The sequence below is a fragment of the Anopheles nili genome, chromosome 2, assembly GCF_943737925.1.
Source record: "Anopheles nili chromosome 2, idAnoNiliSN_F5_01, whole genome shotgun sequence".
NCBI classification, from domain to species: domain Eukaryota; kingdom Metazoa; phylum Arthropoda; class Insecta; order Diptera; family Culicidae; genus Anopheles; species Anopheles nili.
In genome coordinates this window covers 29,715,895-29,734,059 of record NC_071291.1, presented here as the reverse complement: position 1 = coordinate 29,734,059, position 18,165 = coordinate 29,715,895, and the positions used below count along the sequence as shown (strand labels likewise).

Below are 18,165 nucleotides of genomic sequence, written 5' to 3'. Positions count from 1 at the left end.
GCAATATCGCTCAATTTTCCCTTCAGGCGCCCGGTGTCCTTTTGCTCCACCGGTTGAGGCTCCCATTAGACCGACGAGCGTGCCTTTCCGGGCCTAACGTTCGCCTAAACCACGAAATGCCGGGCACGTTTTTCGATTTGACATTTTCCCGCTCGTCCTCGCTCAGGGGCGCTCCCACCTCGTCGAGGGAAGTACCTTCCTTCCGTGCGGGCGTGTAGGTGTGTGCATGTTTTTAGAGCGAATCAAAACGAAACCGAAACGGACAGGAAAAATAAAACGAACCCTCGGTCTGGGATGCCAGCGGCCCACGAAAGCCTCTCACGGCAGCCGTGGATTGCCGCCGACATTTTGGACCAAGGGCTGAATTATTCAACGGCCCTCGGGTGGTGTGGAAGGATGTCAGTTGTAGACGCCACCAACGCCGATGTGTGTAGGTGTGTGTGGCAGACCATAGTAGTGTGTTGCGCCGTCTGAGAGTTAATAAAAGCTCTTCAATTGCCGCTGCGAATGGCGCGAGGCGAGGTGTTTGGATGTTTTTTGTTTTTTTTTTTTGCGCTCTCTTCGGAAGGACTTTGGCGGGAAATTCACCGAATATGCGCAACAGCGTAAAAACCATTCCAAACTTGCCTGTAGGCACAAGATAGCGAACGCACGCGTTTGTGGTTTGCGATATTGATTTTACTTACCGGGCACAGGAGCTTAAGGGATTGGGCACCATTCTCGGAGTACGTTTGTGTGTGTTTTTTTTTTCATTCCCGACCAGCCTTCCGAATTCGTAAAGCAGGACGTCTCGTGTGTATTTGGATGCCTGCGAGCGTGAAATAGGGATAGGAATCGTGGTCGTGCCGGCTGGTGACATAATTTCATTCCGAAGGGAAGATTATGGCGGCCCATTCCGGTAGCTCTGCTGATCGAGAACGAGATGGTTTCCATACGAGTGTATTTAATTTATTGCCAACGAGCTTTTGCCGTCATACGGCACCGGCGGATGGCTCTTCAGGTGTGTTTTTATTTTGTTTCTGTGCTTTCCTGCCCTTCATTGGCTCGATAGAGCCTCATTCAAGGATCGAGAGTGCCCATCAGAATCGCTTGCTGTAATCGAACACGACTCCAGCCCTTTTTCTTTTTTGCAAATCGCATTTCACCGGCAACATAATCCGGTTTGTGTGTGCGCGCGCGTTGCCCGTTAAATTGCCTTATGATTTATGGCGCTTTCAATGAAATCATTTCCCGTGCTCGAGAAACGCGAGCCAAACGCTTATCGCGATAAAGTAGCGCGCATAATACGCGAACAGGCGAACGATTTGACGCGCTATTATGGCGGGTAATAATAGGAACGGGATTGGAAAAAAAAATTATGTAGGAATGTAGCATTTCACGAGCACAAACCACCCCAGTTCGAGTCCATTAACGCGCCCGGTAAGAGGGTACTTACTAGTGGGTGCTTTGGTTGCGTTTCTGTGCGGCTTCATAAAACTCGTTTTTATTACGCATTAACTGGTGCATTTCTACCGTGGCGTGAAAATGAGTCCTCCCGCAATGAGCCCCGGAACGCATAGCTGAGGTGGCCTTTTATTCGCTTCCTTTCTATTTCGTTTTCTCACCCTGTGGCCTCCTTGTGGCAGTCATGTTAATCCTATCAGTGTGAAAACCAACCTAACGTGCGTGTTTTACAGCAAACACGCGCGAAAACCTTCGTTTGTTTGCTTAAGATCGTCACCTTCGTTTGAAAGGTGGATAGGTTGTTTTATGGGAGCGAACGGGATGGGATGGTAGGTCATACTATTTGTCGTCCTTTTGGTTTTATAACCAGAAAAACCGGAGATTATTTTGCGCGAAATGAGAGTACACAGTTTTGTGAGACGTCGCGCTTTGTCTTTTTTGTTCCATCAGCGCTGGGGAAATTCAAGGCTACTTGGATCCTTACCATGCGGTTTCAGCCATACGTGAAGAACAGCTGCGTGTGGAGAAGTGAACACATGCATGCAAGGTAACTGAAATATGCGAGCCTTTAAAAATGTTACGTGGAAAAGCTGACATGTTTCATTCCACGTACCGGTTAGAGATTAGTACGAATTCCCGAGTGTATGGTGATTTTATCATTTCAATTATAACAGCTAACGAAGCGGTCTGAATAAATTTCCGGGAAAATTTGGTTCCTCCGAATACTCGCCTCTTTAAATCCGAGCAATCGTACAAGCGCCAGTTTCAACATTTTCGCCTCTCCCCCGGCAACGGACGTTTGTTCACTTTTTACCGTACCGGTAATTAATCAAATGACGCAACGAGTTTTCCCTCGCATGCTCGAAAGGAGGCGTTAATTGAAACGTTAGTTGCGTGTTTAGCCGTACCGCGTGGGGGCTTTTTTTCCCTCACCGGAAGGCACATGCCCGGGCATGGGTCCTCTTTCGAATGGGCAGTGTTTTGCATTGAGACATTAACCGGACACCGTACCGAACGCCAACGCCAAACGCTAAAGAGCGCTATTTTTCAGCCTTCCCGGTGATTACGCGGCATGCAAACGAACCTACGCGCCTTCGTCTGGGCTCATTTGCCGGGGTTTTTTGCTCGCGCTCTCTGTCTCTCCTATTTTTTTTTTTTGGGAATGATTCTTGGCTTCACCCTCCCCAGCTACGTGCCGAATGGTATTGAATTTCATGCACTCATGCGCGTTTCACCACTCGGGTTCGTTACACTTCATTAGCCGGCCGCCTTCTGGTTATTTTCACCTTCTGCTGCACCTGATCCTTGGAGCGCTCGCACCCACAGGACACCTCCCAACTGACCTAGACCCGCTTCACCGTTGATCCGAAACTGTCACTCGAGACACGTGGGCTTCATTTTGCTGCGCTAGAGCAGCCAACCCACCAGCGAATCCTTTCACTTTCTTTCTCCAGCCACAAAGGACGAAAGCGAACGAAACGATGCGGCGAGAGCGGCATTTGGGAGGGGCACACGCGGCCTTAATTGGGTACTTAATTAATGATGTCGCTTTGTTGAGGTCGCTGCGTTTCTCCGCCACGCTGCTCGAGTGGCCGTCGATGGCATCAAAGGTCCTTGTGTACCACCGGTGCCGGATCCGAACCGGTTTACCGAACGTGCCGGTACCGGGCTGTGGGCAAGGCGGTGGGATGTGGCAGATCCTTCCGCACGATCGGCTCGTCCCGGTCTGCTGATTGCATTCAACTGTCAGGCCCGTGTCGAGCGGCGACGCAACGAACAAAGAAGGGCAGCATAAACCCTCTGGCACACTCGCAACACACACAGACACAGGTACACACGCACATTGGCTATGGAAGAAGGACCCTGGGACCTGATGGTGGTGGTGCAAAAAATTAGCATAAGAAACTCTGCGGGGAATTTAGGATCGAGACGGCAAACTCGAGTGCGCACTCCGAAAGAGGGAAAGGACACAAACGAAGCTAGCAAAAGAAGAAAAAAAAATTCAAAATCAAAAACCTTTTCTGCAGTCGTGCTCAAATTTCATGACTGCAGCTTTATTTGCAAGCTGCAGCAGCATCCCGGCAGTGCATCTCGGCGTGGGGGACCATTTGACACGAATGCACAAATCCTTCCATGACGAGCGAGGGACAAAAAAAAACAATAGACACGTTTTGGCGGCATTTGCTTTATGGGATTTCGTGTATGTGTGTGTGTGTTTGTGTTCTCTTCATTTCATTGAGTTCTGTCGCCGCACCGGTGATGAAGGGTTGCGTTCGCTTGCGGCTTCTTCGCGGGTGTGTGCCTTCCATTTATTGGCCTGCTTCCTATGGTGTGCTCATTGCCATGGTTTTTTTTTCTTTCCCGGTTTCTCCACAGGACGGTGCACGAGGCCATCTGGAGGGTTTGGCGTCCGTCTACTGCGAGATGTTGCTGGCCCCGTTCGGTGAGGTGCTTGCCGCGTTGGAGGAGGCCCGCCAGCGTGCCTGGTCCGAGCGGAGTCCTCACAGTTCGTCCGGTGGTGGAGGCGGTGGTGGGTTGATCCGGGGCCATCGGGGAAACTCCTGCCACGGTGGTCTGCCCAACAGTCACAGCCAGCCGATCTACGTACCCGGCAAGTACTCGGTGAGTATTGGGTTGCAGTGTCCGGGTTCGGTTCCGGCATGGCCGGTGTGTTTTGTTTTTGATTTCGCTGCTGAGGATCAAACCGATGTCCTTTCCATAAAATTAGCAAGCAACTTCATTTTATCGTAAAGGTATTCGAAAGATATAAAAGATGTGACCTGTTTACCTGGGAAGTAGAAGTTTATAAAACAGGTGCAGTGTCCTATTATAAACTTAGCAAACATTTTATAATAAAGTTTCTGCTGCTACTCAAACGATTACAACTTACATTCAAAAAATACTCTTATTCTGATGAATGTTTTGAGTAAATGTAACTGTTTTTAGCGTGTTCGTCACGTTGGAGGGTGAATATAAAATATTATGTCCTTCCAAATACTTTGTAACGATCCAAAAAACTACCCTGATCAATTCAATGATCTTATTTTTGTAATATAAATTGTATGGCATCTTTCTCACGTTAAAAGGCATATAATAAGAAACCCTTTCTTTCGATTATACGCTGCCTTTTAGAATGGCCAGGTGTGTGAAAATCATTTTCACGATTCTGATTGAAACATTTCTTTACTAACGGCCCACCAAAATCAACTGGACCTTCGCATCCGTTGTCCGCGCCGAGAAATGCATTCTCTCAAGCGATGTCCAAATCCATTTTCTTCCAATCCAAACGTCACCGAGGCACCCCCATTTGCCACACACACAGATCGTCACAATTAGAGGTCGAGGTCTTCCTTCAGGTGTGGGCCGTCCGTGTCAGTGTCAGCACAGCGGACGTGCAGATACGCAACCTGTCCCTAAATTGCACCCCTAATTGCCGTGCGCGCCACCCAAATCGATTCCGCTCGACCAACCGGTCCGGCATTTGTTGGTTTTCGGCGAGAAGCCGCGTTTGCTTGCGTTCTTCTGTTTGTTTTCGCTCCTGCCGGTGGCCGGAACGGCTCAACATCAACGAGCTGCCAAAGAGGGTTCGTCCTTCGACTTGACTGCGGCGATGTTCATTGCGTAAATTATCGCATCGAAATGTTTGCGCAAATGGCTCGGTGTGAGGTCCTTTCGGGATCGGTTTGTGTGCAAGGGCCACATCCAGGTGACCGGTGGTCCTTTCGAGCATGGGAACACCGAAGCACTTCGTCGAACGCCAGCTGTGGTCGATATCTTGCAGGCTCGTTCGCTCTGAAAGCGACCTGCGATTGAAAGCAAAACGACCATTCCGAGGATGCCTCTGTTGCAGGTTGGAATGGCAAATTCCTGCGGGGCTCGCAAAACGAAACACAAACGCACAAAAGAAGATGTTCTTCACGCTAAAAAGATTACCCACCGTAGGTCGGCTATAAGCTCTCGGGCGGGCATCGCAATCGAGAGAGCACGGCAGCTTTAATTGTTATAATTAAATTGCGACGTCCCTTCGCACCGGCCTGGATTTTCCTTTCCGTTTCTGATTCCACGCCTCTTCGTGAGCCTTCCCGCGGGGCAAAAGCGCGCTCCAGGATGCGTCTAGCACAGGGAGGCGAATGTGTTTGTTTGTTTTGAACGTCCTCGGTTTTCTTTTTTATTTGTGCTCTCGTTTTCGCCGTCGAAACGCTTCTACACGATGCTTTCACGATCTTCTCTCTCGTCTGCGTATTTCAGCCCTCCAGCTGTTTGTCCGATAAGGAGGAGGACGAAATCTACGGATTCGGCTACGGCGTGTTCGCCCCCAGGGTGGCCAGAACGACCCTCCAGTCCCAGCAATCGCAGCAGCAACAGCAGCAGCAACAACAGCAGCAGCAGCAGCCACAACAGCAGCCACAGCCACAACAATCACAAAATTCCGCCAACGTACCTGCAAGCAGTACTGCCGCTGCTGCTGCTGCCCAGCAAAGGTAAGCAGAATCAAAACAACTCCCAGAACTGGCGTTTGGTTGTTGTGCAAGAGGTTGCTTTTTCAGTTGTTTGTTTGCCGCGGTCACAAGCCCGGTTCGAAAGCTCGAGCACTTTATCCCACGGCAGTGGCATCGCATTCGCGCTTAGTAGGCTTTTCAATTCATTTGGCTTTTTCGTTTGAATATTCATTTCAATCATATTTAACAAAAGGCGCGCGCGCTACTGCATAATGGTTCACTTCGCTGCCGAAACATAAGTTTTGGGATTTATTTTGCTTCACCTACTCCGGGCACATTGGCGCATTGGTGGGTGGAATTTTGCGAGGAGTGAAACTCTTTCCCATTTCCACGGCTGCAGGTGCATAATGGCCGCTGAAAAGCGCAGCCGCTGCATAATGACGGAATTGATTTAAATGGGCATCGGACGCGGGTGACATGTTTGCAATCAATTGACTCCTAAGTGGCAACAGTTTGATCCGAAGGGAACGTGCCTGCATGGGGAGTCGTGGGGGCTTTTTGGGTGGTGCGTTTATTCATAGATTCAATCGATGCCCGCTTGATTTATCACCGAAAACGACAAAAGAACAACCGGGTGTTGGGTGTGAGGGATCACACCACCGTGGCGCTTGACTGTCTCGCCAAAAAGGCCAAAAGACTATCACACCGTTCACCACACAGACACACACATGCGCGGGCGAATGTATGCACCTGCAATTTCCCTGCTCGCCCGTATCGATTATATTGTAATAAATTATTCATATTTCGAATTATTATAGATGCATGTTTTATCGGGAACGCTTCGATTGTTTGTTGGCGTTCTGCGTCCTGCGTCCTGACAATGCCACCCCCCGTTCGAAGCGCCGCATAAAAGGTCTATCCGATAAATTTGGATCCCCCCCCCCCCATTTGGATCACAACCATGCTTCTCCGCTTTGCCCACCAGCTGGGCTTATTTTATTGCCATTTCGCAAATTCAACCACACCCGAGGCCACTGATGGGGTGAAGCCAGATAAAACATCCCCAATATGCCGACGGCATGGCCAGGGTTCACCACCCACCGAAGGCCACCCGTAATCATCCACCAAACCGGGTGGCTCAGGTGCCGCGTGGTTTACTTGCCGGTGAAAGTTCGCGCATCGATTGCATTTTCACGGCCTTTCCCGCGTTCACGGTTCATCCCGCGGTCTCATCGGATGGTACCACGATGCGAGAAAAGGGAAGCCCGCAATGGAAATTCGAAGCCATCTTTTCATTAGCAAATGGCGGAAAACAGAATGCCCGAATGGGCTGTATGAGGGTCGTTTATTCAAGGTGTCACCGGTGTATGCGCTCGTGGGGTTGAAGCGGTACCATGAGGAAACGCGCACCGGGGTTGTGGAAATGTGTTTCCCGAATTGTGCGCGAGGTTTTTCCGGTGCACCTCGCTGCGGAGTGCGTGTGTGTGTGTGTGTCTTTTTTTCGCGCAGTTCAATTATGCATGCGCAGCACCGATGCTGCAAGCTCGCGCTCGAATTCGATGGCATTGCAGGTGACGACAGGTCTAATCGAGGAAATGGGCGCTCGCGATGGTGGGGAAAAGCTGAATGAATTATGGTTCGTGTGGTGGAAACAGAAGCACAGCTTTTTGGGGTGGCGAGTTTTTGGCGAAGTTTACTTACCCACGAATGGGTGGCAGCACTCGAGCCATGCTCGCAAACACGTTCGATAAATATGCAGGTACGAAATAATACATGTGACACAAACACAAATCCATTAAGGCCTACATAAAGCGGCGAGTGTCGAAAAAAAAATGCATGCTTCTAAAAACTTATAGCTGAATCATTTAACATAAAATTTATAACAACTTTGTACCATATCGGCTGTTCGTTTAACAAGCGACGCTATCCTTTCGAGTAGGCACTCTCTTCTTTTTCGTGCTTTCGTAACGGCGTATTATCGCCTGCCTAACCATCACTATTAGTCACCTTTACGCACCCGTACCAGGGAGATTCAAGGCACTACGCACTTCAGCGGGATTCTTCAACCATGTCACGCGCGTGACGTTAAGTAGCTCGTCGGGCTGCCGGGTTATAATTGCAACCTCGCACACAACAAATCGGCCACGAATAAATATAAAAAAAAACAAACAAGACATGCCTCGTCAGCATGCACCTCAATCGCTCAAGCCCGCTTACTGATCACTCACCTTTTTTTCTCTCTCTCTCTCCCCCTTTCGCTTCTACTTTCAGCTGCCTCAGCCCACGCTCAGCGTACTTCTACGAATTTCCACCAACGGGTAAGTGCCGGTGCTCGACCGCCAGGAGCCAACCGTTCGGTCAATCAGCAAATGCGCAAACACACAGGGCTGGCTCCAAGGGCTGGATGAAGAAGCACACACACACACACGCGCGCACAACAACAAAAATGCCCCTGTCACCTCTCGGAGTGACGCGAAAATGGCCGGTCGGATTTGTTGAAGCCGAACACCACCCCCACGCTGGAACGCAGACGGGGCGAGCCATTCATTCACTTAGCCACTTTATTCCCCATTAGCGCGAACCTGGAGAAACGGCGCCGACGTGCGTGGCGTCCTGGCGGGCTTGTCTAATTTAACGCCAAATAAATCATCGCTTCCGCGGCACACAACAAAACGCCACAATAATTGAGATAAATTATCCAAATATCGTCCTCCGCACGGTTCACCACGGTTTTTTTTTCTGGTCGAGCCTCTTTCGCTGTCTCACTCTCACTCTGTCGCGTCCCCCATCGTTGAGGGTCCGTGTGTAAGAGGGTGAAAAGGCCGCGAATGAGTGGCTCATAATCGCCGGATTACGCCGGCCGCGGGGTCGCGGAATGGCGAATTTGGGATTGTTGCGAAAATTTATTTTTATTGACGTTGAGTACGCGACCATACGTCATGGTCCGGTCCGGGCTCCATCCGGCGCACAAATCGCAGACAGAGCAGCATCGACATTACAACGGGGTCATTTCGTTGGCGTGTTGTAACGTTCTTTTTCGCATTCCTCTCAACCTTCCCAAACCTAGATGGCCGCGAGACCAGCAAAAAGCGAACGACCCTGGCGAGGCTCTTGAGAGGACTAAAGACTGTAAATAGGCGTGATAGATCGAATCAAAACACCACCGGCGGCACCGCGACACAGTCGAGGGTGAGTATTGCTGCATGTTTGTACGCTTTCCGTTCCCAACAACGCGAGGCCAATATCAACCAAGCGATGTTATCGATTTTTATTTGTCTTACTCATCAACGGCAAGCGGGACAAGGTTATCAAGGCCTCTGCTCCCTTTTCGGTGCTCTGGAAAAGGAAACTCCCTGACGGGGCGTGTGTGCACAGTTCTCACCACCCACCGTGGAATGGGTTGAAGGTGACTGGAAGTCAATTTCAAGCACAGTCACAGCGGCTCGTTCATTTTTCGCGTCTGCTAGTAAAAGCCGCACTCGTCACGCGCGTAAGGACACGATGCATTAGTTATAATTGCTATCTATTCATCGCTCCAATGCCCACCGGGGTTCAGCGCCGTGGGGAAAACGGGGGCGTCCCAAACTCGGGCGGAAAATGACGGAACACTGTCAATGATATCCTTGAGACACACACCACCCAACCACCCACCACCAGCCGGTCGGATCTGACGCAAACCGGCGTCTGATGCAAACGCAAGGGGCACTCGAGTGCAAATGCGCCTTACCTTTCTCTCGTGTTGGCCATGTGTGGGTACCGGTCGCCCCCCCCCCCCACCTTCTCCTCCTCCTCCTCCTCTGGTGGGGTGTATCGACATGTCGCCCACGGCATCCAACACCCGACGCCACTCGAAGGGTGACCGCGTCGTTCTGCGTGACGCTCCATCGCACGCTGAGCAAGCGATGCACTCTGGGAGTTGGGCAGGTCCCAGCGAAAGCCTACCATCCTCAAGGGTTTGCATCAGCCCTCGTCCCGTCAAGTGGTTGTTGTGTTGGTTTCCTGGCATCTTCCACCCTCTCGCTGGTATGCGGCTCGAAGGTGGCTCTTTGTTGCGACCAGACAGAATGCAACAACTTCAGCACGTATCATGTCACATTACGGCGGGGGTTCACAATTCCTCCTGCGTTTGTGTGCTTGTGTCGGTGTTCACGACCGACCGGTGATGCACTGTTGCAGTTTTAATTGCGCTTTGTATGCACCGGCGTGTGAGGGTGTGGTGTGCCTCGGTGAAGCTTCGTAGCTTTGCGTTTCTTTTCGCGTTTTTGTACTCGGTGGTGGAAGAATCTCACCGGAAGTGTCTCACGATTCCCGTACGAAAGGGAAAGCAGACGTGAAGCGCGTGTGTTTTTTTTTCGTTCCCTATTTGAGGAATTGCATGTTCGTTCCCCGTGCAGTCGGTGTCGGTGGATTTTTTGCGTGTAGGGGAAAGACTCCTTGTTCAAGCACAGGGTGTAAATTAAAACGGGTCGCTCAAGATCACGGTCGAATGGTATGGGAAATTTCATGCTTCACATTTTCACCCGGTTAGGGTGAACTTCGTGCGCATTCGATATGCTCTTTCTGTATGCGTTTAGCTTCACATCTCACCCGACAGCCAGACGTCAGTGCCATCAAGGTCGGGGTTAAACTCCAACACCGTGTCCGTGTGACGTCGAGCTTTCGTTGTGCCGCACGACGTATTACAGCTTATTACGTTTTCATGCAACCCGCACCGTGATAAAAATCTGTGATCCCAAACTCCCACCGCCTTTCGCTTTTCCTTGGAGCCTTGCGGTGAACCGGGCCCGAAATGGGGTGCATAAATTCGCTTTCTTTTGTTGCGCGTGCCCTGAGTAACGGACGGCAGGACGAGAGCGCTGTCGTTCCTCGAGAGGGCCACGGCACGCTGGGCATGAAATGAAAAATTCAACCTAATTAAGATCTCCATCGCACCGTACGCGGGCGTCCGCCCCTTTTTGGCATCCCGAACCCTCGCATCGCATCGCTCTATCTCCCGCATGATCACGCGGGATACGTTCCGGGGTTGGGGTTTATGCGAAAAATCAACATTCCGTTCCATATTTATGGTGCGCCGGTTATGAGATTGTGGTCGTGAATAAAAATCTCAAAATTATGCCTCCCCTGTTGCCGGTCCTTGCAGATAACAACTCACAGCCACGCGCGTCGGTGTCCTTGGGTGTTTGACATGCCCTGCCTAGGGCCACCTTTTCCATCCTGGTAAGAGCTGGGACATTTTTTGGAGACGCATTTTCGGAACTCGTGCACCACGATAGCAATCATAATTACGAGCTCGTGCGCTCGTCTTACCCCGAGGGCCCTAAACCACAACGTAACTTGGGAGAGAGAGGTCGGAAAAACCTCACACAACCCTTTTGGCAACCCGTGACACCGGTACTGCTTCATCTCGGGCGATACTTCAGCGAGAGGCCTAACGCTTTCACCGTTTTCCAGACGGAAGGAAAGCCGCGCACGATGGCACTTCCATCAACCGCCGGTCGCGTACGATGGTTTAAGGCTTCTCGCGAGCTTCATCAAAATTTGCGGCCGGTCGTTTTGAGGTCGCCAAGCACCACGGGGTCGTGTGAGAAAGCCAAACGGAAAGACAATGCAACAGTACGCCCCGCCCGCCCAAGGAGCCGGCTCACTGCCGTTTAATGTGACGCGAGGGAACTCTTAAAAAAGCGGCAGACGGTGGCACAGACGATGATAGGAGCTCAACAGCAGGGTTTGTATACGTTGACCGTATGCCTACGGCGAAGGAAGCGCGTTTGATGCTTGTGCTCGTGGGTCTGTCGGAACCCGCGGGTGGTAATAATTTCAGCATATTTTTAATTATTCACCACCAGCAACAGGAAAGCTTACAGCTCGGTGAACTTGCATGGCACAGCGAGGCGTTTTGTAGTAAATAGTTTCATAATAATCCGCCACAACGCGGGTTGAGTTACGGCTTTACAAAAGTGCGCTCATCTTTTTCTGCGATTTTCTTTTCACACGAAACTCGGCACTCCTTCTGGCGTTTGTTGTGAATATTTTAGGGCGCATTCAAGCATCGTAAATCCGTTCGACCGTTCCCGTGCGCCGGTTTGCCATCGTTTGCCCTTTGAAATCACGAACCCAGCAAACAGGCTGGGTGGAGAATAATTTGTCACCATTGTTACCCGGCGCAATGGTGGCATCTCTAGACGCAATCACTATCAGGATGAAGGCGGCGACCCATTGTTCGGCCGCTCGACGACGAATGACAACCGTTGACGGAGACGTCCATTCGACCGACCGTCCGTTCGTAACTTAAATTGCTCTCAGCACCGTCAAGCGCCATTATCCTTCGGTGGATGAATGGAGACGCGCGTGGGTGGTTTGTACGATCCAGGACGATAGCACGAAGACGAATGCCTGATATACCAGCCTCTAGCTGTGTTTCGTCCTTCCGATGCCGGTTGTGTCTGTCGCTGAACGGTTGACTTACAATTTTGCGCCCCTCCTCGACAGCTAAGGTAGTGTGGGTTCCACTGATTACTCTCAAGTGTTTCTTCACCTGCCTGTCTTTCTCTCTCTCTCACACATTCGTTGTCGCTCTCGCTTCATTTCTTGTGAACCGGGTCGGGGATCAAAGCAGGCCACACACGGGATCTGGGCAGGCCGCTCCGGAAAGCTGACGACAAACCGTCCGACCAGCGTCTGATGGATAAATTTTTGCTCTACTTTTTTCACTCTCTACTACCATCGCACCACAATGAGTGAAGGGGCCGGTGCGCATGAATGGCGGCGCGACAACAATTACGCGCGACTGGCGGGCCAAGAGAGATTTCGAGGCCCATGAATGGATCGTGATGATAACACGCCGTACAATGCTTACAAGAGACGGTAAACAAACCTAAAGCTTCGACCGTCTGTTCGAGCGCGACCGTTTGTTGGCGTTTGGTTCAGCGAGTGATGGAGGCGCCTGGTGGTGAGCGATGTAGGCGCCTGGTGGCCCTCGTCTTTTTTTTTAAATTCAAACTCCTTACGTTTGGATGTTTTTTGTTTCGAGTGTGACCGCCAGAGATGGATTTCATTTCTCAATGGTTCAGAATGGTTCGTCTAGAAAATAATAACCACAAAAAACGACACCGTCAAGCGAAGCATTTCCGCCTGGCATGGCGTTGATGAAGTATGCTGCGGACTGGTGCTTATGGTGCACGTCGTTCTGGTCACCATTCACTGCGCTGCTGCACCGGAAGTGCATGCAAAGTGCTAAAACCCGTCAAAGCTCCTGTCGCGTGCCCATCCGTTCGTGCACCACCCGTAGTAAAGGTGCTCTTGAGGCTTTGTACCCGCCCGAAATGAGAAGTGACTCGGCTCGGTTTGCAAAACGAATGGAGCAAAATGGAACGCGGCGTAACACGAAATAAATTGGCCGGCAAACGCGCGAACGGAAAAATAAATGCTCGATTTCCACGCCAAACAAATAGCACCCCTCATGGCTTTGGCATAAGTCGCGCTTGGAAACGCGAGCACAAGTGGGCCGCTTTGGTGGAAAATAAAACAAAATCTTTTAATTTATTATGCAAATTGTCCAACTTCTCCGGACCGCATGCAGAAAAATGAGACTTATTTTCCCCCCTCTCTCTCTCTGTCTTTCCCTCTAACCCAACGGCTTCACTGCGGACCACGCCACGCCGAAAGTGTTCGGTTTCCGGTTGGTTCTGGGAGAGGCATTTCCGCTCGGGGGCCACTTTTGGTGGTGTGATTCCCGCTGCCGCCGTTTCGAGGTGCACTTCCGGTTGGAGGGTCCTTTGAAAAAAAAATCATGAAAAGAGTGGACGAAATGCGCGTTCCTTTTTGGGCGATGTTTCTCTTTCTCTCTCTAACACACTCTTCCCAAATGCAGCTCGATCACTCCCAATTCCGCATGGTCTGATTGCGCATTCTTGTTTTTTTTTCACTCTCTCTATCTCTCTCATTCTCTCGCCCAACAGTCACAGAACGAAAGACTGAGACACTTCCAAATGAACGGCGGTGGACCGCAGCCAAGTTTCGAGGAAACCATCCAGAGGGTAAGTATCCGCCGTGGACGGGGAAATGCTTAAGTTTCACTTCCATTCGACAGCGGCCGCGGCGTTATTACGCCACAAAATCGACCGGTGGACGAAATGGGACCTCTCCTTCCCTGTGCGGGTGCACGTAGTACGCGAAAAATATGCAAAATTGCTTCCGTTTCGCTAGTCCTCTTTTGCCCGAGTAGGGGGGGGGGGGCTCGCACCGCACCGCTCGCCGCACTCGCCCGTCGACACGTTTAATTATTTTCCAAGCTTGTTACCTCGTTCCGGGGAAAATTAAAACTCACCGCACGCTGCCAGGACGAGTCGCAGCGCAGGACGACCCGCAGCGGGACAAATCGTCCCAGCGGGTGCACCAGTGACCGGACGAGGACATCTGGGGCATGTGGGAAAATGAGGGGTCGACGCCAGGACATGGAACAGGACGCCACCCGTGGTGTGGACGCGAGGTGACATTGCGCCACTTTGCCTTTCTGACGGGCGCTGGCGCAGTCGAAAAGCACTCTAAAACTTTTCCGCCAGCTCATTTGTTTCCACGGTCCTTTATCGTTACCGGTCGACGAGTTTTGGGCTGGTGTTTTCCTTTTTTTTCTTCTTCTTTTCTTTTTGATAACTAATTCATTCTCTTCACTTGATTTCGGTTAGTGGTGTTGGTATTTTTCACTCTCTCTCTCTCTGTCACTCTCTCTGCTAACGTTTCATTCGAGTTCTAATTTTTTCTCATTTTTTTTGTTTTCTTTGCCGTTCCGTTTCATTCCACCCATGTTGTTGCCGGCCGTTCGCGGGTTTGGGAAATTTGTTTTCCGCTGGCTGCATTCACTATCTTCCACCGCTCGCTCCGCGCTACAGCTAAAAATACAGGAAGCACTTCGGAAGAAGGAAAAATTTCAACGCGAACACGAAGAGGTAAGTACGCGCCCCTGAGCTTGCATGCTATTTAAGCTTGGGTATCTGTTTTTTTTTCATTTCCATTTGTTTTGGTGTTTTTTTTTCTATTACGGTTCAAGCTGGAACCGTTTTGCTGCACCTTGTGCCATTTGGAGTCGCCAAAGTCGCCCTTTTTATGGGGGCGTTTTTTTATTTCTTTCTTCTGGGTTTGTTTTATTTTTCCCCTCCCTCTTTCCGTGCCACCGTTCCTGATCACCCCCCCAAAACCATGCATCATCTGGTTGGCTTATTGGCAGTGTTTAGTGTTTGGTTGACGTTTGCAACTTGTGCTGCTGCCGGTAGTGCGTACCGAGTGCGTGGCCCGTTTGCACCTCGAAAATGTGTCACAAATTGTGCGCCGACGCGTACTCGTCCTTTTCGGTGCATTGAGGTTTCCCGAGTTTCCGATGGGAGGCTTCGAGCATCACTGGCCGGGTCGTGTCGTGTCCACCGGATTAGCTTGGTTTTTGTTTTTCGTTAGACTAACACCTCGGTAACTCCCGTCTTTATTGCCATTGTTCTGCTTGTGTGAGAGCCATCCTTTCCCGAAGGCTGATGGACTAGAAAAGTTTAAAAATGAGATCAGTTTCCAACGTCACTTCGAAAAAGGATAACGAAGATAGTAAAAATGAAGAAACCCCGTATGCAACTATATGGCTATGGAGCATGTTACAAAAAATCCCTGCCTTGCAGTGTGATAAAAACTTCGCAATGGAATCATTGCCGTGAAAATATTATTTTTATGCACAAATCCAATCCGCTTCATAAACGCTTCCGTATTTATCGCGCTACACTAGCATAATCTTGATTCACTGTGTCAAGCGCTCGTTTCCGTTGCGCCAAAATAATCCCATAAACATAAGCTTGAACGATGGGGCCAAATTTTATTAAACAAAATCCACTACTATCAAAGAAGGGCCAGATAACTGCGAAGGGACTCCGTACTGTTTTTACGGTGGATTGTTTTTTTTTTATCCACATTCCTGACTAAAAGCGTAAAACAAATAACACATTTCTGTGGATCCAAAACGAACGAAAACGATCCCTGTGCACGCTGTGATGAAGTGATTTACCCCGCTTTTATGGCACGCGCTTATCCCTTGTGGGGTGCCTTTCCATAGCCAACTCGGACCAAAAGAGCGAGGGAGCGAAAAAGAACAAAAAAATGATATTCTTTAGGGGAAAATCAATTTTAAATTTTTGTGCGTTTCTGTGCCATCCTTCCCGGGGAGCCAGATTGCGTCGTCGCTCATTGCGATGCGGCCTGAACTCGGGGGTTTTTGGTTGTGCAAACTGCACTAAGAACCGTGGCCGTGATCCTGGCGGCGTGTTTGCGTAGGCCCCGGATTTGCTCTGGTGTTTGCCCAAGCCCCCGCATTTCGGAGGTGAATTTGTAAAATCAATTACAGCGTTCGTTTGAAGCCGAACGGCAGCACCGTTCTATTGAGCGATAAATATGAACCTCCTCCCCCGAGCGCCGTGGGGGAAGGATTGCGAATTTACATAGAAGTGAGGAAAATGTTTTTTTTTTGCCACGGGAAAACCAGCACTCCATTGGCACCGGGAAATAGGGGGGCCAACCACAAGCAGACAAACCCCGTAGGATAAACTGTGCAAAGTAGTTTCCGCCCCATCAAACACCGCTCCCATGTTTCCTTTTTTCGTTCTCTCGCCTATGTGAAAATAGGTTTGCACACACATATAACAACAACCAAAAAAAAAAGAAGAAAAAAGTTAACATATAACGATCCTGGTGTAAACCGAGACAACCATGCGTATGCGCTGCCACGCTTTCTATACCTTTGTTTGTTTGTCTTTTTTCTACTTCTTCTCTTTTTTCCGCTTCTCGCAACCACTGTCCAATGTTGACCAAAACCGAAAACGAATGTTAACAAAACGAAAAAAAAAAAAATAAAACAAAAATCAATAACTAACTAAACATACTAACCACACAACTCGCCGTTCGGGCGCGCTTGCCTCAACCCCAGCGAAACTATTCCAACTCGAACTCACCGTACTGGATTCGCAGCGATCAGCTGTAAGCCTTTGGCCGGGACGTTTGCCAAGGACGTTCGAAGTAGCAGTATTAGCGAGTATTAGCCGCCCAAAAATGAAGCCCATTGATACTGAACTCTAGCTCTCAAGGCACAGCGCGGTGGAGCACGAAAGCGCCCTTCGAAAGGCCGCTCGAGTTATAAGACAGCGTCATGTGTGTGTGTTTGTGTTTGTGTCTCTTTAAGTAGTAGGTTTTAGGAAGTAACACGCGACGAAACGAACGCTAAAGGGAGCGAGAAAAAAAATTGGCAAACCCCATCCCCGGTAGTCACACGAAATGGTGATATTTTACTGATTGGCTTACCCTTCGGGTGTTCGAGCATGCAATGCAAAAAGGCTGTTCGAACGGAACGAACCTATTGGCGTGAGGGTTCCGTTTTAAAATGAAAAATAAGACATTTAAGTAAACAAAACAAAAAATACCACACGCAAAATCTTTCTGCCTTGCTGTTAGGACCCCTGACATAGACATGGACAGGGAACTCAACGAGACACGAGCACGTCTCGTTCTCGTTACAAACAGGACTGTAAGTGTTGTATAGGCGCGTGTGCGTTTGTGTGTGTGTGTATGTGTGTTTGGGTGGTGTACGCCCCGGGGATGTAAGATTGAAGAAGCAATCATTAAGGTTTTACTCCGTTGTTAAGATTAGGCCAATGTTGTAGCTCGATGTAGAAACAGTTTTCCCACAGCTCTCAAGCGAACGCTGAAATGGCTTGAAATAAATTATGTAATCCCGAAACCACATGCAAGCGGAAGGTATACGAATTGAAACTAGCACCGAAATGTTGCAGTTTGCAGGTTGCATCTGCGTAACCAGCAGCGAGTAAGTAAAGGCAACGGCACACCACGTGCCTAAGAGCTAGAAAAGGATGCTATTTCGGGTGTTCCTGAATCCCGATTGATTTCCCGACAGAATGCGTATGTGAACGCGCGTGTGTGTTCGTGTGTGTGCATGAGAGAGTGAGAATGTGTGTGCGCTTCTTATTTTTTTATTTTCAAAAAAAAAAGGATGAAAATGGCAAAGGAACCACGCGAAAGGATTAACGAAAATGTGGCGCGGAGTTGCCGCGTGGTGTGGCTTAAGCTCGAGGCACGAAATTTCTTGACCGTGCTGGAGGTATTTCGTACACAATTTATTACCACCCACCTGCCTCACCCACCCAACCCCCTCGAACCACCCTCCCTCCCCCCCCCTCGTTCTCGTGGCGCCATTGCTGCCAACTATCCTTTGCCGATCTCGAAAGTAATCTCGCCGATTTAG

General features: G+C 49.9%; 1 protein-coding gene across 1 annotated transcript in view; it reads left to right on the top strand.

Moving 5' to 3' along the window:
* The window catches only part of LOC128721644 (uncharacterized), a 99,160-nt gene that overhangs the window by 69,303 nt on the left and 11,692 nt on the right, over positions 1-18,165 (top strand). Inside the window, exons 2-7 of the mRNA XM_053815417.1 lie at positions 3,820-4,065; positions 5,692-5,924; positions 8,154-8,200; positions 8,950-9,071; positions 13,841-13,918; positions 14,771-14,827. Coding sequence (XP_053671392.1) covers positions 3,820-4,065; positions 5,692-5,924; positions 8,154-8,200; positions 8,950-9,071; positions 13,841-13,918; positions 14,771-14,827 — 783 coding nt within the window. The remainder of the gene's footprint in view (positions 1-3,819; positions 4,066-5,691; positions 5,925-8,153; positions 8,201-8,949; positions 9,072-13,840; positions 13,919-14,770; positions 14,828-18,165) is intronic.